This window comes from Vitis riparia, chromosome 5 (assembly GCF_004353265.1).
Source record: "Vitis riparia cultivar Riparia Gloire de Montpellier isolate 1030 chromosome 5, EGFV_Vit.rip_1.0, whole genome shotgun sequence".
Lineage (NCBI taxonomy): Eukaryota > Viridiplantae > Streptophyta > Magnoliopsida > Vitales > Vitaceae > Vitis > Vitis riparia.
The window spans coordinates 18,945,787-18,968,852 of NC_048435.1; the positions used below are offsets into that span (position 1 = coordinate 18,945,787).

At 36.7% G+C, this 23,066-nt stretch overlaps 1 protein-coding gene across 2 annotated transcripts in view; it reads right to left on the reverse strand.

Annotated features, from left to right (window-relative positions):
- LOC117914164 (DNA topoisomerase 3-beta) overlaps positions 1–23,066 on the reverse strand; it is a 92,184-nt gene that overhangs the window by 18,426 nt on the left and 50,692 nt on the right. For both annotated transcript variants that reach the window (XM_034829389.1, XM_034829390.1), the window contains 3 exons: positions 15,834–15,996; positions 15,624–15,743; positions 4,678–4,757 (listed from right to left, as the gene is read on the reverse strand). In XM_034829389.1, coding sequence (XP_034685280.1) covers positions 4,678–4,757; positions 15,624–15,743; positions 15,834–15,996 — 363 coding nt within the window. The remainder of the gene's footprint in view (positions 1–4,677; positions 4,758–15,623; positions 15,744–15,833; positions 15,997–23,066) is intronic.

Sequence of the window (23,066 nt, forward strand, 5' to 3'; positions counted from 1 at the left end):
CAAGACTCCTCTCCAAACCAAAGCCTCAGCTTTTGCTGCCAAAGGCCTAGAATCATAACACAGAACTGAAAATTCCAGCAACTCACAGCGTGCACGCAAGGGTAATCTTTGGTGTGATTTCTGTCAAAGATCAAATCACAATAGGGAAAATTGCAAGGTAAACTTGCCAACCAAAGCCTGAAGCCACAAGAGACCTTTAGAAGAGATACCCGTGCCTACCAGTCCACTGCCAAGACCCAGAAACTTAAAAACAGTGACAATATTGGCGGCCTCAACCTGAACAAAGAGCAAATTGAAAAGCTCTACAAGCTTCTTACACCTGAGAAAACCACCAGCAACCCTCTTATAGCCCAAAAAGGTAATTTCCTGACAGCCGTTAAATGCACAAAGATGGAAAAAGAGCCTTGGATTATTGATTCTGGAGCATTAAATCATACGACAGGTTGTATAAATTTGTTTTCTTCATATATCCCTAGTTCTCGTCAACTCAAAGTGAAAATTGCAGATGGATCATTGTCTCCAATTGCAGGGTTTGGAACCATTAAAATTAACTCTACCCTTATCCTTAAGCCAGTGCTACATGTTCCAAACTTGTCTTGTAACTTGCTTTCTGTGAGTAAGATACCTAAAGATTGTAATTGTTGGGTTGTTTTCTCACAAGAACATTGTGAATTTTAGGACCGGAGTTCGGGAAAGAAGATTAGCAATGCTAGTGAGGACAGGGGACTCTACTACTTTGACGAGGACACTGATGAGTCTAGACAAGCTCAAACCATTAGTTGGAAATCACCTTCTCTCACGAGGTGAGATCAAATAATACCATGGGATTTTAGGTTAGGACATCCCAGTTTCCCTTATCTAAAAAATTTATTTCCTTCATTGTTTACAAATAAAGATATTTTTCAATGTGAAGTGTGTCAGTTAGCCAAACATCAAACAACCTTCTTTAAATCCTGACCTTATAAAGCTTCTAAACCTTTTGCTCTTATGCATAGTGATATTTAGGGACCTTCACAGTCTCAAAATGTTTACTCGAAACGTTGGTTTATAACTTTCATTGATGAACATACACGAGTGTGTTGGCTCTACTTGCTAAAAGACAAATTTGATGCAGAACAAACTTTCAAAAACTTCCATAAAATGGTTAAAACTCAATTCTCTACCAACATTCAAATTCTACATACGAACAATGGAAAAGAATATTTTAACCAAATTTTAGGAAGTTACTTAAGTGAAAATGGCATCGTTCATCAAAGTACTTGTTCCAACACCCCTCAACAAAATGGTATCGCTGAAAGAAAAAACCGACACTTTTAGAAGTTGCTAGGTCCATTATGTTTACTACTAACACACCAAAACTTTTCTAGGATGATGTTGTTCTCACAGCTAACACCTTATAAACAGAATGCCTACCAATGTTCTTCATTTCCAAACACCAAACAGTGTTTTCTCAAAAAACTTCCTAGAAACCCGAACTATCACTGATCTCCCATTGAAAGTCTTTGGATGTACTACCTTTGTCCACAATCATGAGTTAACCGCGACAAACTTGATCCTAAAGCTTTTAAGTGTATTTTCTTAAGATATAGGGCAAACCACAAAGGGTATAAATGTTACTTCCTTAAAAAGAGAAAATTATTTGTCACAATGGATGTTACCTTTTTCGAAAATACACCTTTCTATCCCAAAATTCCCTTCAAGGGGAGAATAAGAGTGAAGATAATTTCTAGAAATTTTCATCCGACATACTCCATCCAACTTTACTAGTTTCATCTAGCCTTACTCCACCAAATTCCTCCTCTTAACCTCTCTACAATTGACCATAATCTCAACTTGGAAAATGGAAACAATTCTAAAAGAAATAGTGAAACCGGGGCGCCTAATTTGGATGTTCAACAACAGCCCCAACAACACATTCCTGAGCTTCATGTCTACACTCGTCGGGGAAATCAACAAAGAGTAGAAGACCTAGTACGTCCTGCAACTTGTCATGACTCACACTCAAACTCAGGTAATTCACAAGTTCCTTTGCTTGCTATTAATTCTGATGATTTGCCTATTGCCTATTGCCTTAAGGAAGGGTATTCGTTCCTGTACACAACATCCCATAGCTCGAGTTGTAAAATATGATCATTTATCCTCTTCTATGAAAGCTTTGGTATCTAATCTAGCCGAGGTTGAAATACCTAAGACAATTGAAGAAGCGCTTTTGAAGAAAGAATGGAAAAATGCAACAGAAGAAGAAATGAAGGCCTTGGAGAAAAACAGAACTTGGGAGGTTGTTTCAAAACCTAGAGATGTTATTCCACTCGAATGTAAATGGGTATTCACTGTCAAATACAAATCAGATGGGTCTATTTAAAGAATTAGACACAACTGGTTGCAAAGGGATTCACTCAAACCTATGGGATAGACTATCAAAAGGCATTTGCTTCAGTTGCTAAACTCAACACAATCAGAGTTGTTCTTTCTCTAGCAGTCAATTTGGACTAGCCTCTCCAACAACTTGACATAAAAAATGCTTTTTTGAATGGGGACCTATTTGAAGAAGTGTACATGGACCTTCTTCCTGAGTTTAAGGGTATAGGAACTACAAACCAAGTGTGCAAACTAAAGAAATCCCTCTATGGACTCAAATAGTCTCCACGGGCATGGTTCAAAAGATTCATGAAAGCAGTTAAAAAACAAGGGGTATAAACATGCTCATACAGACCATACACTTTTTTATAAACATAAGGATGGTAAATCAACTATACTAATTGTGTATGTTAATGATATCATCTTAACTAGTGACAATTTTTTTCAAAAATGGCTTGTTTAAAGAAGAGGTTAACAGAAGAATTTGAAATTAAAGATTTAGGCCCACAAAGGTACTTTCTCGGTATGGAGATTGCAAAGAACAGATCTGGTATTTATGTACCACAAAGGAAGTATGTTCTTGATCTATTAAAGGAAACCGGTTTACTTGGATGCAACCCTGTCGACGCTCCTGCTGATCCCAACATCAAACTAAGTGACCAAAACACTAGTTCTGCAGTAGACAAGGGTAGATATCAAAGACTTGTGGGCAAACTTATTTACTTAGCCCACACATAGCTGGATATAGCCTTTGTCGTCAGTTTGGTAAGCCAGTTTATGCATGCCCCTTATGAGGAACATCTTGAGGTTGTCATGAGAATTCTTAAGTATCTAAAAGGAAGTCCAGGGAGAGGTCTTTTCTTTAAGAAGTGGCAGTCCCGTGAGATTAAGGCCTATACTGACGCAGATTGGGCAAGTTCGGAAGATGATAGAAGATCTACTTCGGAGTATTGTTGTTATGTTTGGGGCAATCTAGTAACATGGAGAAACAAAAAGCAAAATGTTGTGGCCAAAAACAGTGCAGAATCTGAGCTTCAATCCTTGGCTAATGGGGTTAGTGAACTAATTGACTCAAGCTACTACTCTAGGAGTTGCAAATGTCAACCAAAAGTCCAATGAGATTATACAGTGACAATAAGGCAACGATCAGTATGGCTCACAATCCCGTTCATAATGATCGACACTTCATTAGACAAAAGATTGAAAGTGGTGAAATTTGTATTCCTCATGTCTCTTCCTCAGAGGAAACAATAGATATTCTAACCAAGGGATCACAACAGCCTTTTTTTGAGATGTTAAGCAAGAGGGGATTGTTTGATGTCTACAATCCAACTCGAAGGGGAGTGTTGAAAAGCTTTTCCCTCAGGATATCAGAAATCCTGAGATTTTAGGAAGCAGTTGAACTGCTGTCCTGATTTTTAGGAATAAAATCTGATCCCATTTTGATTTTTATTTCCTAATTTATTGCTTATTATTTCCATGATTTTTTGATATGTTATTTGGCTAGAGATTTCTATGATTTTCTGATTTGTTATTTGGCAGGAGATTTCTATTTAAATCTCAGTTTTCTCTCTGTATTTTTATTCATTATTTTTTCGAATAATAAAATTAGCAGCAGTGTTCTTTTTCTCTCCGGTACCTTTGCACACATAATAATGCAATCCAAGCTTCATTCTCAAATTTGGTTCAGGAAAAATTTAAATGTGTAAAAGCATATAGCTTGCTTGACCAAATTTAAGAGATACACTTATCAAACTCCATGGAACAACAAACAAACAAGTTAGCAGGCATGAGGCATTTCATTACATGATTCCCTAGTTCCACACAAAAATATAGAAAGGTTGATTTTATGTAATTACAAAGATTAACTAAGAACTGATTAAGCTGTGCTTTATTACAATTCAATGGTGAGTTTGAATGGTGGATCCTACATGTGAGCTTAATATCAAAATGCTTTGGGCATCACATGCCATCATTTTTATCTTACAAAGATACGGAGTTGGCACCAAAAATGATTTTAGTAAGAAATACTAGGATTAACAGAACTTTTTACTAAAGCCAGATGTGCAGCCTCTCATGAAAGAATAAGAAGGAAAGCATAAACATCCGTATGCAAAGAAAAAAAATACATATTAGATGGAAAACCAACTGATACCAAAAAAAAAAAAAAAAAAAAGGAAAAACAAAAGGGTTTATACTAGCCTCGCATAGTAGCATTTTTTACAAATACCAACAAATTGAGCCTTGAAATACAAGAGCACATATATACATTTTTTTTTCCATAATAAACGATAACGAGCACAAGAGTTAGAACAAAACCTGATGAAACCTTGAGTATATAAGCGTTCAGCTAATTGCATAGCCATTTGAGGTCCAAAGCCTAATGCACTTGAAGCAACCTGAATAAATCAAGACAATGTAATCAAATTATCTCACCATATTACTTGATGTCAATACCTTGCATATAAACTAGTTAATTAAGCGTACATACTTTGTTTTTAGCTGACTACAATACAGAACATCATAAATATTATTTTGAAACCATAAAACATATACTCCTAGAGATTCTCATCCTTGTAACCATAAGACAATGGATGGCGCTACTTGCACGATCACTTTTACCACCATTTTTACTACCTGCTTACACGGCAAGTGGCAATTGGATATAATACGAAGTGGTCCCCATTTATTAAATGAAAAAGCTTGCTGGCATCCAATCATCACTTGTCACCTAGCAAAGTGGTAAAAGTGGTGGTTGTACCAGCATTCCCTAAGACAAGTTAAAGATAGCAATTCGTTCAATGAATAAAAATTCCACATAAGAGTGCCAAGAAAGGAAATAAGAACCACAATCCACGAGAATCTAAGAAATCTATAAAAGCAAGCCCTAACCAAAACCCTCATAAAGATCCCATACAAATGGTTGTTTGCAAAACAAGCTTCAACCCTATGGAAGACAACCTCAAAGATTTTTTGGGTCTTCTTTCCAAATACACCAAATAGTAGCATGAGGGCCACATCTCCAAACTTTATTGATGTTCTTATTTCAGGTGTTAATATACTTGATGGTTAGTGACAGGTGATTTACCAATGCATACAAATAAAATATAAAAAGAATAAATCTTATAAAAAAAAAAAAAAATCTATTCAAAGAATAAACGATCACCATGATTCTTGAGTTCTTAATTTGATGATAATTAAGCCAAAATAAATACAGAAACCAAAACAAAACAAAATAAGACAATACAAAACAAAGAACACATTGGAAGAACCCAGATTGCCATCATTTACCTAGTTTGAGAGGTATTTGGCACAAAAAGCAGAATAGAAGACCATGTTTGCATCAAAAGAGTGGTTAAGATTTCAAATGCAAAGAAAAGTGTCATAATGGTTGTAAGAAATTACATTTGGTGACCAAAAATTTTGGCAAGCCATTAAAGTTTCCTTAAATATGTTCTTCCTTGAGTCAAGGTTCTAAGGCTATGATGGGTTGAAATTTGGAGATTTTTGGTACATTACAAACTCCTGCGAAATTAGAAGTTTGAATTTGTAATTTCTTTTATACAAGCTAATGGAAGAATTATCAATAGTTTTATACAAATATATTGATGAGTGATACTAACAACTCGAAACAAGGCTCTTCTTGCAACTAATGTGTTTACATATGTATACATTTTTTATAAGACACTACACTAGTATCAAGAAAGTAAAAAACCACAAAATCACCCAATATTCTGGTGACATGTTGAAGAAACTCAGCAGTGACAATTCACAACTGGTTCTTTTTTCTTTTTTTTTTTAAAGAAAAAAAAAAAAGGAATCATAAAAATTACAAAGATAAGTGAGAAACTACAAAGCTGAGGAGAGAGAGTAAAGTTGGAATTTGGTAGTAACAAGGGATCAACAATATCACATGAGAAAATATATGTATAAAGAAAGAGAGGATAGCGGCGACTCTTGTGTGGCGCATGTGTGGACGTAAGCTGGAATTGACAGTTGCTCAATGTGGTAAGACATAAGCAGTGACATTTTCAGATTTTACAGGAATCTGATATTGTAAGTGATGAAGTCATAGGTTATTTCTATCAAGTTGGAGTAAGTATTGTCATTCTCTTTTTAATGGTTCTGTTCTAATTGTGGTTCTCTTGCATTTTCAAGGTTCTAGAAGGGTTCATCATTTACATTTGTCTCAAAAGTCAATGTCATAGGTGATATATCCTTTAAAGTCCTTTGCAAGTGCATCCATTAAGTCTTCCTCTTCGAGAGTTGTTAATGGTCCTTGGACTAATATGCCATCTAGTGGCTCTTTTCCACATATGGACATGGTACTTGTTTCTCTAATAAGATAAAACATCTTCTTTCTTTTTCTTCCTTGCTTCAATTTGTAGAGCTCTACAACAGCTATGGTAGGTAAGGAATTCTTATGGCCTTGTCATCTCCCAGTCTAGTTCTCACTGTGGTGTTAAGAAATCATGGTTGGTTATGTAAACGTGATGATAAGCGGGTATCACTGTATAATCTGTTACAAATAGAGGGGGTACACTTTCAGAAGCCAAATCCAAATTGTTTTGGGTTCCAAAAAGATAAGTTAGAATACTTTTAAATTTTTCTTGGAAATTATAAGAGATTGGCATCATATAGTTTTAAAAAAAAAAAAGGTGTTTCAAAATTCTCTAACCTAAAAATTGAATTAAAAGGTCTAAAACTTCTTTTTGTATAAGAGAAGATTTACATACACTAAATACATAACAAAAACTTTTCAGGGTCACAGTATGATATATACCCTGTTTTTATTCCAGCAGAATGAGATTGTGAAAGTTGTTCGTATGGAAATAACTGGTTCTTGTATAGTTGGTTATACTATTTTCCAAACTAATTTGTTTAATAAAAGCGTAATTGTTGAGCCCTCCTTTGTTCTTTAAAATCATGTTCTAAGATTTTTCTGGTATAAGGGCAGACTTTTTAATTAAATTAACTAATTCTTGAAGACTCACAAAACTACTGGTTATTGCTATATTATTCTAAAATTTGAGTCTAATATTTTGAGGTTCTAAAAGTTTGAGGTCCTGAAACCTTTTTGTTTCTAAACTAATAAATTGATTTTGAATTTTTTGAGGTGTTGAGCTAAAGCCATAACTGTTCTTTTATAGGCATACTCTAGATCTTGGTTTGGAAAAAAAAAAAAGTGTCTTAACAACCAAAAACTATCTACTAAAACTTGATGTTCTTCAAACAGGTTTATAGAGAATGAAGAATTAAAACTCTATTGAGGATTTAGTACTTTGGTTAGTGTAATGGTTCTATAACTAAAACCCTGAGCTCTTATCAGTTGCTTCTGAGCCATGTTCTAGCATAAAACTTTGTTAGTGTTAGATTAATTGTCTACTTAGACAATTTGCTAAAATATTATCTTTTCCTCTAAAATGTTAAAATTCTGGTTTAAAGCCTATTAGTGCACTTTGAAATTTAATCTATCTTTTTGTTGATAATTTTGAAAAATAATTGCTTTCAAAAAAGTTTTTAATATTTTCAGAGTCAGTTTTGAAAGTGAATTGTTCTTGGTTTAAAACTAATTGAATTTTTCTAAAACTAAGATTATTGCTTCAATTTCTTAGTCAGTTGAACTAAAGCTCTTTTGATTTTCATTAAAGGTTCCACTACAATATCTATAGTGTTTTTCTTCTCCTTTGTTGGTTGAAACTAATAATATTCCTCCCAAACCAATTTGGTTTGAATCCATTTGAATTATTTTATATTCATTTTCTAAAGGCAATTGTAAGGTTAGAAGGTGCTCAACAAGTTCTTTTACTTGTGTGCTCATCTAACATCTACTTAATTAAAATATTTTTGACATGTATTTTTTAATTTGTTAAAAAGAGATCTTGCTAATTGGCTAAGATTTTTAATATAAGGCCTAGCATAATTTAATAATCTTAAAAAACTTTGAAAGGTTTTTAAATCTTCTAGTTTATCTGGAAATTTATTAATTTTTTCTATAAAATGGTTTTGTAACTTCACTTTTCTGTTTTCTAATTCTAAACCTAAAAATTCAATTCAATTTTTAAATAACTTTATTTTAGTTTTACTCATAACTAACCCATTATTAATCAATTATTCAGAAACAATTTGTAGATGCTGTACATGTTCTTAGAAAGAATGAGAAAAAATTATAATATCTTTAATATAAACAAGAATAAAAGTATATTTACTAAAAATATTATTCATTATGCAGTGAAATATTTGTGGTGTATTTTTTAATCCAAATGGTATAATATTCCATTCATCGAGTTTACAAGGACATGAAAACACTGTCCATGATTTGCTTTCTTTATTCTAGTCTAATTTGCCAAAATCGACTTTTACAATCCAATTGAGAAAAATAATTAAAATCTTGAATATGATTCAATAAAGAATCTTTATTTAGTAATATCCATTAGTACTACAATGTACACTTATTACAAATATGACTTTAAAAATGAATTTTCAATAGTAACATGGAGATAAAAATTTTATTTCGTTGAATTTTAACACTTGAAAACACATAACATTTATAAAACAATTATCTATTAGATTACATATATATATATTAGAAAGTAATAAAAATATGTTCGTAATTTTTGTTACGCACTTTTCTAATGTTCAGCTATTTTCACTTCATAAAACATAAAAGAAAAAAATAACTTATCCATACAAATATATCAAAAATGACTAAAAAGATTATTGCAAATATTTTAAAGATAACTATTTATTAAAAAAATATATACAAAACAATTATCTTAAAAACGTGTGTATGACATAACTTTGAGCATATCATAATCTTTAAGAGCAAAGAAAACTCACATGTATGCTCATAAATTTTGTAATAATATTATTAATTTTATCAACAAAGATTTTGAATATTATTGCAAGCATTTTAAAGATAATTATTTATAAGCCTCATTCAAAAAAATTATCTTTAAGACATGTATTAACAACTTTTCAACCTTATCATAATATTTAATAGCATAAAAAATTATGTGTGTGTTAATAATTTTAAAATAATATTATAGATTTTATTAACAGAGACAAAGAAGATTATTACAAATGTTTTAAGAATAACTATTTATAAAAGTTATATTCAAAACAATTGTTAGAACACGTGTATTTAAAAAAAAAAATTCTTTTCGATCTTTCCAATTCAACACGGTATCATCATAAAGATTTGTTTGAGGAATAGAACTCTATTTGGAAAGTGGCCATGAAGTTTTACTAAGGAAAGTAATGTTTTATGGCATAAGGTCATTTTGAGTATCTACAAGCTATAGTGCAATATTTAGGATGCCAATGTAGCATTCAGGTGGTCATATTGTCACCCTTCAAAGGCTACTGCTCAAGTTTTCTAAGATTTCTCCATTCATACCCTAAAATTTTTTGTGGGCAACAATAATAGATTCATTTTTTGGAAGACTCGTGGTGGAAAGATTAACCACTTTGCTCTTAATTTCTAAACATTTTTCATGTAATGATGGCTTGAAATTCTCCTATTTCATCCATTCTCAATTTATCCCCCTCTTTGTCTTAGAACTTTCATTTTCATCATAACCTCATTGATTCAAAAAGTGGTGATTTTAAAATTCTTAGGTCCTTCATTCATGTGTACTTGTTGCTTTCCTTTCCAAATATGAGAGTTTCATCCTTATTATCCTTCAGCATATTTATTGTAAAATCTTACTTCTTAGCTCTAGCTAAACTTGTGATTTCAACCCTTTCTCTTCATGCCAATTTCATGCGGAAGTATAAAACATCATTTAAGGTTAAGGTTTTTGCATGGCTGGTGGGTAACAAAAAAGTCGAACACCAATGACTACCACAAATGAGAAGACCTTACAAAGCCCTTAGTCTGGACCATTGCACCATGTGTTTGAGGAGTAGCGAATCAATTGATCATCTCTTTTTACATTGCTTAGTAACTTTAGGGATGTAGCATAAACTATTCAAACTAGCAAGATTATAGACTAGGTTCCTCCTAAAGTGTAAGTAATAGATGACCATTTCTTTTAAGGGGTTCAAGAGTACTCTCAAACTCTAAAGCAGGCTGCCTAGACCCACTTCAGACCACTTTCCCATTGTGTTGAAGGGTGGTGGGCTGAGGAGGGGTCCCTCCCCGTTTAGGTTTGAAAATATGTGGCTTAAAGTGGATGGCTTTAAGGACCTCATTCGGGGTTGGTAGCAGGGGACTGTGGTGAGAGGGAATGCTAGTTTCAGGCTGGCTACTAAGCTAAAGGGGTTGAAGCAAAGAATCTAATACTAGAATAGGGATGTGTTTGGCAGGCTAGAAGTCAATAAAAAGTCAGCTCTTCAACAAGTTGAATTTTGGGATGGGGTGGAAAGCGAGAGGAGCCTCTCAGAAGGGGAAACTGAACTAAAAAAGGAAGCCAAGGAAACCTATAAAAAGTGGGTCTTGCTGGAAGAAATCCATTGGAGACAATTATCTAGGGAGTTGTGGTTAAAGGAAGAGGATAGGAACACAGGTTTTTTCCACAGGATGGCAAATGCCCATAGGAGAAATAATTCCTCGGACAAAATTAAGATTAACAAGGTGTGGCTGAATGAGGATCAGGAGGTGAGGGAAGGGATTGTTGATGCTTTTCAGCATCTGCTCTCAGAAGAGCCAAACTAGAAAGCTGACATAAAAGGGCAACATCTTTAGAGTCTGAATGCCCAAGAAGCTGAATTTTTGGAAGTGCCCTTCTCTGAGGAAGAAATCCATTCTGCCCTGTTGGAGCTAAATGGTGACAAAGCTCCTGACCCGGATGGGTTCACAGTGGCCTTTTGGCAAGCGTGTTGGGATTTTGTGAAGGAGGAAATTTTGGAGATGTTCAAGGAGTTTTATGTTCAAAGATCCTTTGCCAAGAGCCTGAACACTACTTTCCTGATCCTTATTCCAAAGAAAGGGGGTGTTGAGGACCTAGGGGATTTCCGGTCCATTAGCCTTTTAGGGGGATTGTACAAGTTGTTGGCTAAGGTGCTGGCTAATAGGCTGAAGAAGGTTTTAGGAAAGGTGGTTTCTGAGGATCAAAATGCATTTGTGAAGGGCAGACAGATTTTGGATGCCTCGCTTATAGCAAATGAGGTGGTTGACTTTTGGCAAAAACGAAAAGAGAAAGGGTTGATTTGTAAATTGGACATTGAAAAAGTTTATGACAGCATAAATTGGAATTTTCTTATGAAGGTTTTGCATAAGATGGGCTTTGGGCCTCAGTGGATGGAGTGGATCTGGAGCTGTATCTCAACTGCCAAGTTCTCTGTTCTAGTCAATGGGGTCCCTGCAGGCTTCTTCTCAAGCACCAAGGGGCTGCGTCAAGGAGACTCTCTTTCTCCTTACCTTTTTGTGTTGGGAATGGAAGTGCTAAGTGCACTTTTAAGAAGGGTTGTGGATGGAGGGTTCATTTCAGGCTATAAGCTTCGGGGGGGAAGGTAGGATGGAGTTAAATGTGTCCCACCTTCTCTTTGCTGATGATACAGTCATATTCTGTGAAGCAAGGAAAGAGAATCTAACTTTTTTGAGCTGGATTTTAGCTTGGTTTGAGGCTGCTTCCGGGTTAAGGATCAATCTAGCCAAAAGTGAATTAATTCCGGTTGGAAAGGTGGAAGAGATTGAGGAAATGGTAGTGGAGCTAGGGTGTAGGGTGAGGTCTTTGCCCACTATTTATTTGGGGCTGCCTTTAGGAGCCTATCACAAGACTCCTTCTATGTGGGATGGGGTGGAAGAGAGAATGATAAGAAGACTAGCCTTGTGGAAAAGACAATATATCTCCAAAGGCGGGAGAATCACCCTTATTAAGAGCACGCTGGCCAGCATGCCGATTTACCAATTGTCTCTTTTTCGAATGCCCAAGATTGTTGCAAAAAGGCTGGAAAAATTACAAAGAGACTTCCTTTGGGGAGGGGGAAGCTTGGAAAGGAGAGTCTACTTAATCAATTGGGAGGTAGTGTGCGCTCAAAAGGAGAAGGGGGGTCTAGGCTTAAGGAAGATTATCCTTTTGAACAAGGCCTTGTTGGGAAAATGGGTTTGGAGATTTGCCATTGAAAAGGATAATCTTTGGAAGAAGGTGTTGTTGGTGAAATATGGCCAAGAGGGTCTTGGGTGGAGGACTAATGAGGTTCGTGGGACGTATGGAGTGGGGGTTTGGAAGGAGATTCTGAAGAAGGCATGCTGGTGCTGGGATAACTTCCAGTTTAAAGTGGGTAAAGGGACTAAAATTAAGTTCTGGACTGATCATTGGTGTGGCAATGCAGCGCTGTCCTAAATCTTCCCCCAATTATTCTCTTTGGCGGTCCAGAGGAATGCAACGGTTAATGAAGGGTGGGACTCTAGTTTTGGTCATGGAGGTTGGAACCTTAGATTCTCTAGAGACTTTAATGATTAGGAGTTGGACTTGATAGGTGAGTTGTTGAATTTGTTGAGGGACTGCAGAGTATCTTCAGAGGATGATTTAGTTTTTTGGAAAGGTGGGGGAAGTGGTATTTTGGGGGTTAAGGACGCTTATTTTCTACTGGTCGCCCCCAATGACTTCGCTTTCCCGAAGAAGAACATTTGGGTGGATAAGGTTCCAACCAAAGCTACTTTTTTTGCTTGGGAGGCCACTTGGGGGAAGATTCTCACCCTGGATAGGCTTCAGAAATGGGGGTGGCAGCTCCCCAACAGTTGTTTTTTATGTGGTTGTGAAGAAGAAATTGTAAATCATATTCTTTTACACTGTACAGTGGTCAGGGTCCTCTAGGAGATCATTCTCGCCTTGTTTGGGGTTCCGTGGGTGTTCCCAGAGACAGTTAAAGAGGTGTTATTCAGCTGGAAAGGCCCATTTGTGGGGAAAAAAATGAAAAAGATTTGGAATTTCATCCCATTGTGTATTTTTTGGACGGTTTGGAAAGAGAGGAATAGATTAGCTTTTAGGGGAGGGTATTTAGCTATACAGAAGCTCAAAAATTCTTTCGTTTATAATCTTTGGAGTTGGGCTCGGGTGTACATTGGTGGGGAGTCCTTGTCTCTCTTAGGCTTTTTGGAGTGGCTAGCGTCCACTTAAGGGCTGGTGAGGGTGTTTGTTTTTTGTGTCTTTTGGGTTAGGCTGCTATGTATACTCCCTGTATGCCTTGTGGCTTTTTGCCTTTTAATCTATTGCTTGCTTATTTATCAAAAAAAAAAAAAAAAAAGGCAAAGCACTTTGGCATATTGCTTGTCTCACATTGATTTAGATAGATTGACATGAGAGAAATGCAAGGATTTTTTTAAGATAAGTAGACAAGTATGAAGACTATTTGGGACCTAATATATTTATATTCCTATTTCTGGCCCGTACCACAACTTTCAAGGGTACTCCTCTCAATATTAAACAACTTAATTGGAACTTGGTATGTAGATAGAAAGAGTGAGAAAGGAATTTATTCTCTTTATGAACTTCACCTCTAATGGGTTAGTTTTAAGTTAAATATCAATGGATCTACTTTGAGTAATCCAGGTAGGTTAGAGATTGGATTGATGATAAGTGTCTGTGGTAGTTCAATGGTGAGAGCATTTTTAAAACTGATAAAAGAGAGTTTTACCATTAAGGAAGAGATTTTAGGTTTTTTAAAGGACTTGCTAAAGTTTAGGGCTCTTTGTCTTTCTAAGTTATCGGTGGAAGTAGATTATGCTATTTTGATATCTTTAAGTGTCTAAATAAGAGAGAGGACCTTGGAGGTAGGATGGATGGGTTCTTCAAATTCAAAATGTTGCTTATGATATAGCTTGTTCTATCTCTGTGTATCCTTAGTTAAAAATGTCCCAATCTTTTAGCAGAAAGAGGAGACAAGCTTCAAACTGATTTTAGGGGGTGTGGGGGGGAGGGTGTGAGATTTTTGACCTCCTTAAGGAGTCTAGAGTTGTGTTAATTTGTCCAATTTCATCTTATATCTTTGTGATTATAACTGTCCTCATATTCATATTTCAGAAGTTCACTCTATTTTCATTTTGATCAACCTTGTATATTTTGGAAGAATTTTTTATCCTTTATCGTATATATGAATTCGCTTGTTTCTAATCAATACATATATTCACAGATTATTTATGACTTTTTTGGGAAACAAGAAAAAGAGGTTGCATCTCATTTTGGTAGGTCAGTTTTTCCAACATACAGCTAAGATATCAGCGAACATTGTTGATTTTTACTTCTTTGTCGAATTTATCAATCTAAGCTTTTTGAAGACACAACAACCCAACCCCTTGCTATGATCCAAAATCCTCTATCTATGATGGTTGTATCTCTAAGACATTTTTTTTCACTGATGTGATTCACCTTTCAATATCGTATGCTCCAAACTTCATGCATTCAGCCTTGGGAAAATAAAATGGTGCGGGTGAAAATAAAATAAAAATCATGAAAGCATCAAATATATTGAGTACGAGGATTCTTTTCACCAAAACATACCAAATAAACCACACTCCATCTTATACTATGCAGACATAAAGCTCTTAACAATGTCTTGCCCTTCAATCCTCCTATTTTCATATCATCAAAAGGTTCTTTTATGTGTTTCCTATGTAATTGTCCATTGTTAGGTCATTAGAAACTTGACGAAGCCTCAATTATCTATATGCTGATTGCTCTTCTATTTCTCCAGGTGAGAGTTAACTGTATTCTTTTGGCTGCAAGTACAATGACAATGCGATTTCCAAATTACACAGCCTCAATATACTGCCCAACACTGAACAGATTAGTTAAAAGTCTATTACATCTTTCTCAAATGCATACAAGTCTTACTCTATCAAAACTTCAGTTTACCTTGATTAGTTAGCAGGATATCTAACATGTAAATATAAAAAAAATCCTCCAACCAAAAAAACTAAAATAAAATAAATAAAAAATCCAAACAAAACCTTGATGATCTCTAAGATTAAATGAACAACAATTTCAAATGAAAGAATTTTCTTAGAAGCTCCTAGCACCAAATGAACCATAAGAAATACAGCACCATTATCCTCTCTCTCTTCTTCCTCCCCCCCCCCCCCCCCTATACCTTCTCTTTTAAGCACCAAAACATGCAAATTTTATAATCCTCCAATCTTTACTGAAATAAGCCTGTTTTCACTAGAAAAGCCAGCACACAGAGCATTTGGACAGGAGACATGTAAATAGAGCCAAGGACTTCATGAAACCAAGTAATGGACAAAGCAATGAGCTGGGGGGATAAGGACAAATTTTGTGCAAACTGGGAAAAAATGGAATTGCCACTGGTTGCGTTCTAACCTTCAGAAGATTAACCGTATTGAGACCAGAAGGTCGACTTTTGCTTTCCTGTTTTTCTGATATGTCAGTAACTTCTACAATTCCATCCTCCATTACCAACTTTTGAAACATCACAGCAACCTGTGATAGTTAAATCCATGAAACAGCATATCATTATGAAGGAAAGCATAGAGTGAGATAGTAAAAGGAATCAAAGCAGAAAAGACCTACATCTAAGTCAAACAGCTTGTTACGTTCCCATTCCAACTGAAGTTCATAGCCATTGTGTGTGATATAAGGATGCAAGGCCCAAAACTTCTCTGGCTTAAAAGTATTAATTTGCAAGTAGCGCTGTACACAGAAGCCAAGAGTAGGAGTTTGACAAGGACCATATCTGAAACAAGCCATAGAAAAGCACAATTGAATGATTGATTTGAGTTGAAAATGGAATACTAAAAAATGCACCAGCCAATATAAATAGGTTCAGAAGTGAAACAATCCAGACTTATTTAAAGGAAATGAGTTTAAAATATTGAAGATACAAATGATGATATCATAAAGAGCAATAAAGCAAAACTAGGATGCATACTCTAAAAAGCCGGTTAAAAACTTAAACAACAGTAAATTTTTACAAAATGTCTTAACATGTTTATAGAACAAGTGCTAAAAGGAGATGTTGAGATCTGACCAAAAAAGAAATGCTGAGATGGAAATTGGCAAGACAAGAAATATATTATAGAACTAAATGTTGTGAAGAAAAATGGTATTTCTCATTAATATTTTTAAACGTATACTGCCCTCAAAATATATACAGAAATAGAAAAGAAAAAATTGAAAACTACCCTATTAAAAGATCCATATAAATCAGGGATGATTGATCATTATTCTAGGCTACCACTATTCTAGGTAATATATAGATATACACAGTTGTACACAGATATGCACAATTGTACACAGATCTGCACAGCTGTATACACGTAACTGTATACACACAAAGTTGTATATTTTCCACACTTCCTCTTAAGATGGTGAATAAGCTGATGAATAGATATTATCCATTCCCAACTTGTTAATAATTTCTTGAAATCGAGCATTAACTAATTCTTTCGTTAAAATATCAGCTAACTGACCTCCAATGGACACATATCATGTGTAGATTAAGTCACTGTCTAACTTCTCCTTAATAAAACATTTGTCCACTTCCACATGCTTGGTTTTGTCATGCTATACCAGGTTATATGCAATGTTGATGGCTAACTTATTGTTGCACTAAAGTTTCATCGATGTCTCCCATTTAATCTTCAAGTTCTCCAAGATAATCTTGAGCCAAAGGAACTCACATATTCCTTGGGCCATCGCACGAAACTCTGCTTTTGCACTAGATCTTGCAACAACGTTCTATTTCTTACTCCTCCAAGTTACCAAGTTCCCTCCAAGAAATGTGCAATATCTTGTAGTTGACCTCCAGTCAACAACTAATCCTCCATAATCTACATCAATATAAGCATCCAATGATGGTTCAATGCTTTTCTTTAAAAACAATTCCTTTCCTTGGTGTTGCTTTTAGGTAATGTAGGATGTTGTATATAACATGTAGATGAACTTCCTTCGGGTTATGCATAAACGGACTCACTAGGGTGATTACATAGGCTATGTTTGGTTGGATATGTGAGCGGTAAATGAACCTGCCAACCAATCTTTGGCATATACCCTTGTCCACAATTGTATCCTCACTTGCTTCTCCAAGCTGATGATTCAAATCAACAAGTGTGTCAACTGGTATACATTTTGTTTTTCTTATCTCCTACAATAAGTCAAAAACATACATTTGTTGGGACACAAAAATTCCCTTTTTTGAGTGAGCCACATCAATTCCCAAGAAATACTTTAGTCTTCCAAGCTCCTTTATTTCAAACTCTTTTACTAAGCATTGCTTCAATGCTTCTATTTCTTCAAGATCATTTCTAGTCACTATTATATCATCCACATAAACCAATAGGGCAATTACTCCCTGTTGAATATAATGTATTTATAGTGTACAATCTTTTTTTCCTTTCTTAATATAGGTCACATATATGGTAGTTAGTTCAACCTAGCCTTGTATATATATTTCTCTATTGTAAGAAGTTAATCATATGAATGAGAATTAAGGTTTTCTCTCTCTCTCTTTCAACATGGTATCAGAGCCAAGGGAGAAAACTTTATTCTTTTTGGTTTACCCGTGTAATTAATTCCAAGAATCTGTCCAGTGACCGTGTTTCATTCCGGTCACCTTTTCCATCTCCCAAAGCTTTCCGGTCAGCCATATCATGGTCAGAAAACCCTCGTCACTGTCAACATTTTTCCGGCAATATTTTCCGGAGACTTTTCTGGTGACTTTTTTTTTTCCCGGCGATATTTTCCAACACCGACCACATCATCAAGAGCGCAAAGAGGAGATCTGCAACTTTTCTCAAAGCACTGGAGCAAAAAACCGATCCACACATTGTTTTTCTCCGGCGGCCTGAATCCCACACGCTGGCGCGTGATGGCGCATGGCCCACTTTCTGGTGCCAAGCTTCTACTAGCAGGCTCGTCCAGCGCTGTCTTGCACTTCTAAGCCTCCCTCAGTCCTCTCCGAACCCTGCTTCTCCATTTTTTTGGCATTTCAGCCTTCGCGGGTCTTCTTTCAGCCTCCAACGGCCTCCGACAGCAGCTCCCTTCCTTGGCCGAGACATGTGTGTGCCTTGGGAAGGCCTCTTCTTCATCTCTAGTCACTTTTCTCCTTTGTTTGGGTCCCGACATACCAGGTTCTTCTTCCACAGCTGTGATCCGACCTCCCTTTAGGGCTCTCTTCGATCCAAACGTGATTCAATCTCAGGTGAAGTGGATATGGCAACTAAAAATCCTATTTTTACATCCGTCATCTCTGGATCTCCTACTATCACATCGGAAAAATTGATTGGTAGTGAGAATTATCTCTCCTGATCAGTGTCCGTGGAACTCTAGTTTATGGGACAAGGTTATGAGGATCATCTTGTTACACCCGAGGATGTTATACCTGATGTTGACAAAGTGCAATGGAAGAAAATTGATGCACAATTATGCAGCGTATTATGGCAATCTGCGGATCCCAAAATTTTACATCATCTTCGTGCCTACAAAACCTGCTTTAAATTTTGGACTCAGGCTAAAGGATTATACACGAATGATATTCAACGATTTTATAAGGTGGTTTCTAATATTGTTCATGTGAGACAGCAGGACATGGATTTGTCTACTTATATTGGCCGGATTGTGTCTCTTAAGGAGGAGTTCTTAACTTTGATGCCCTTCACTAATGGTGCTGAAACTCAACAAATACAGACTCACAAGTTTTTTATGGTGTAAACCCTCATTGGCCTCCGCCTAGATCTTGAGTTTGTCCGAAATCAGATTCTTGCTAGTCCATCAATACCATCATTGGATGATGAGTTCGCTCGTCTCTTACGCCTCTCCTCTACTCAGACCTTGTCGACTGATGGTCCTTCAGATTCATCTATGTTAGCCTCTCAGACTAACTCTCGAGGAGGACGTAGTGGCAATCGGGGTTGAGGACAACATCCTCAGTGCACCTATTGTACTAAGCTTGGTCACACTCGAGATCGTTGCTATCAGTTACATGGACGGCGTCCTCGCACTGCCCACATTGTTCAGTCATCTGATCCTCTGCTATCTCGACCTGACTCCGCTGCGAGCTCCACATCTCAGAGTATCACCCTTACTGGTAGTGATTATGATGCCTATCTCCGATATCAGGCAGCCACATCAGCTTCTGTTGCTTCTGTTGCCTAGACCGGTAATGTCTCTGTCTGCTTTACTCAGTCTCCTTCTCTTAGCCCATGGATTCTAGATTCTAGAGCATCTGATCATATCTCTGGTAATAAACACCTTTTCTCCTCTATTACTACTACCTCTGCCTTATCTACTGTTACTTTAGCTAATGGTTCCCATACTATGGCTAAAGGTATTGGTTTGGCTCATTCTCTCCCTTCCCTACCTCTCCATTCTGTCCTTTATGCCACTGAGTGTCCTTTTAATCTTATTTCCATCAGCAAAATAACTCGCACTCTTAACTGTTCTATCACTTTTTCTGATAAATTTGTGATCTTACAGGACTGGAGTACAGGGAAGACAATTGGCATAGGGCGTGAGTCTCAAGGCCTCTATCACCTCACATCACCTTCATCTCCTGCAGCTTGCATTTCCACTAATGCTCCTCTTCTCATTCACAGTCGCCTGGGTCATCCTAGTCTCTCCAAGTTCCAGAAGATGGTCCCTCGTTTTTCCACTTTGTCATCGCTTGCATGTGAGTCGTGTCAGCTTGGGAAACATACTCATGTCTCGTTCCCAAAGCGTTTGAATAATCGGGCAAAGTCTCCTTTTGAATTTGTCCACACTGATGTTTAGGGTCCGTGTCGGACCACTTCTACTTTAAGATTTTAGTATTTTGTCACTTTTATTGATGACTATTCAAGATGTACTCAGTTATTTTTAATGAAATATCGAGCTGAGTTATTCTATATTTTTCAGAAATTTTATGCTGAAATCCAAACACAATTCAATGTTTCTATTCGAGTGTTACGCAGTGACAATGCTCGGGAATATTTTTCTACACCCTTTACTTATTTATGTCCCAACATGGGATCCTCCATCAGTCATCTTATGCTCATACTCCTCAACAAAATGGGGTTGCTAAACGTAAAAATCGACATCTTGTTGAGACAGCTCGTACCCTCCTTCTCGATAGTCATGTTCCTTTTCATTTTTGGGGGGATATTGTTCTTACAGCCTGTTACTTGATTAATCGTATGCCCTCATCTATATTACATGACCAAATCCCCCATTCCCTCCTTTTTCCTACCCAACCTCTTTATTTTCTTCCTCCTCGTGTCTTTGGTTGTACTTGTTTTGTTCATACTCTCACACCTGGACAGGACAAGCTCTTCGCCAAGGCTACGAAATGCCTCTTCTTAGGATACTCTCAACTTCAAAAGGATTATCGTTGTTATTCCCCTGACACTCATCGTTATTTTCTCTCCATTGATGTCACCTTCTTTGAGGACTCTCATTATTCTCATCCTCTGAATCTCTTCTCATTTATGAAGTATTGCCACTTCCCTATATATCCCCCCCTTCAGATGCGCTCTCTCATCCTCTTCAGGTTTATCATCGTCGACATTGTGTTGTTGCTCCTCCTCTCTCTTCAGCTGAGGTACCTAATGACCCAGCTCCTGTCCCACCGATTTCTCCTACCCCGACCCTGTCATCTATTGACCATTTGCCTATTGCTCTTCGGAAAGGTAATCAATCTATTCGTAATCCTCATCCTATTTATAATTTTTTGAGCTACCATCGATTATCTTCATCTTATTCTGCCTTTGTCTCTACTTTATCCTCTGTTTCTCTTCCTAAGAGCACTAGTGAGGCACTTTCTCATCCTGGGTGGCGACAAGCAATGGTTGATGAAATGACTACTCTGCACTCCAATGGCACATGGGATCTTGTTTCTTTACCTCCTGGTAAATCTACAGTTGGATGTCGTTGGGTCTACACTGTTAAAGTTGGTCCTGATGGTCAGGTTGATCGCCTTAAGGCCCGCTTGGTTGCTAAAGGTTATACTCAGATTTATGGTTGTGACTATGGTGACACCTTCTCTCTTGTTGTCAAGATTGCTTCTGTTCGCTTATTTCTCTCCATGCAGCTATGTGTCATTGGCCTCTTTATCAGTTGGATATTAAGAATGTTTTCCTTCATGGTGAACTTCTCAAGGAAGTGTATATGGAGCAACCACCTGTTTTTGTTGCTCAGGGGGAGTCTGGTTTAGTGTGCAAGTTACGCCGCTCTCTATATGGCTTGAAACAGTCTCCTCTGGCATGATTTGGGCGTTTTAGTTCAGTTGTTCAAGAGTTTGGAATGCTTCGAAGTGAAGCAGATCACTCAGTTTTCTATCATCATAACTCTTCGAGCCAGTGCATCTATTTGGTAGTTTATGTGGATGACATTATCATTACAGGCAGTGATCAGAAGGGTATCCAAAGACTAAAGCAACACCTTTTCAACCACTTTCAAACCAAAGACTTGGGCAAACTCAAGTACTTTCTGGCACTTGAAATAGCTCAATCCAGTTCAGGTGTGGTTATGTCACAAAGGAAGTATGCCTTAGACATCTTGGAAGAAAGAGGTATGTTAGAATGTAAACCTGTTGACACTCCTATGGATCCAAATGTCAAACTTGTACCAGGACAGGGGGAGCCTCTAAGAGATCCTGGGAGATATCGACGACTTGTAGGCAAATTAAACTACCTCACCATCACTCTGCCAGACATCTCTTTTCCTGTGAGTGTGGTTAGTCAATTTCTACAGTCACCATGTGACAACCAATGGGATGTTGTGATCCACATTCTTCGATATGTTGAAGGAACACTAGGCCAAGGTATGTTGTATGAAGACAGGGGCCATACCCAAATTGTTGGTTACACAGATGCAGATTTGGCTGGTTCACCCTCAGATAGGTGTTCCACCTCAGGGTATTGTGTTTTTATTGGAGGTAACTTAATATCCTAGAAGAGTAAGAAACAAGATGTAGTGGCCAGATCAAGCGCCGAAGCTGAGTATCGAGTTATGGCTTTGGCAATATGTGAACTCATATGGTTGAGGCAACTCCTTCAGGAATTGAGATTTGGAAAAGATGAACAGTTAAAGCTAGTCTGTGACAATCAGGCTGCATTACAATTGCATCCAATCCAATCTTTCATGAAAGGACCAAGCATATTGAAGTTGACTGTCACTTCATTAGAGAGAAGATCACATCAGGGTGTGTTGCTACAAGTTTTGTTAATTCAAATGATCAATTAGCAGACATCTTCACTAAATCTCTCAGAAGTCCTAGGATTAAATACATTTGTTAGAAGCTTGGTGCATATGACATATATGCTCCAGCTTGAGGGGGAGTGTTGAATATAATGTATTTATAGTGTACAATCTTTCTTTCCTTTCTTAATATAGGTCACATATATGGTAGTTAGTTCAACCTAGCCTTGTATATATATTTCTCTATTGTAAGAGTTAATCATATGCATGAGAATTAAGGTTTTCTCTCTCTCTCTTTCAACACTCCCCTTGAGGACAAGTGTTTAACAAATATGGTGTGGTCATCATGACTTTGTTTGTAGCCAACAGTCATCATGACTTTGTTTGTAACCAACAGTCATCATGACTTTGACAAATCTTCCAAACGAGGCCCATAGAGATTGTTTTAGCCCATATAAAGCTTTCTTCAATTTAAATATTTTTTCTCCTTTCAAGTGCATATAAAAAATAGGGGGAAGATTTATATAAATTTCTACTTTGAGCTCTCCATGTAGGAACACATTTTTCACATCAAACTATTGTGAGTCCTAATCAAATTGGATAGTCATAGAGAGTAAAACTATCATAGTGTTC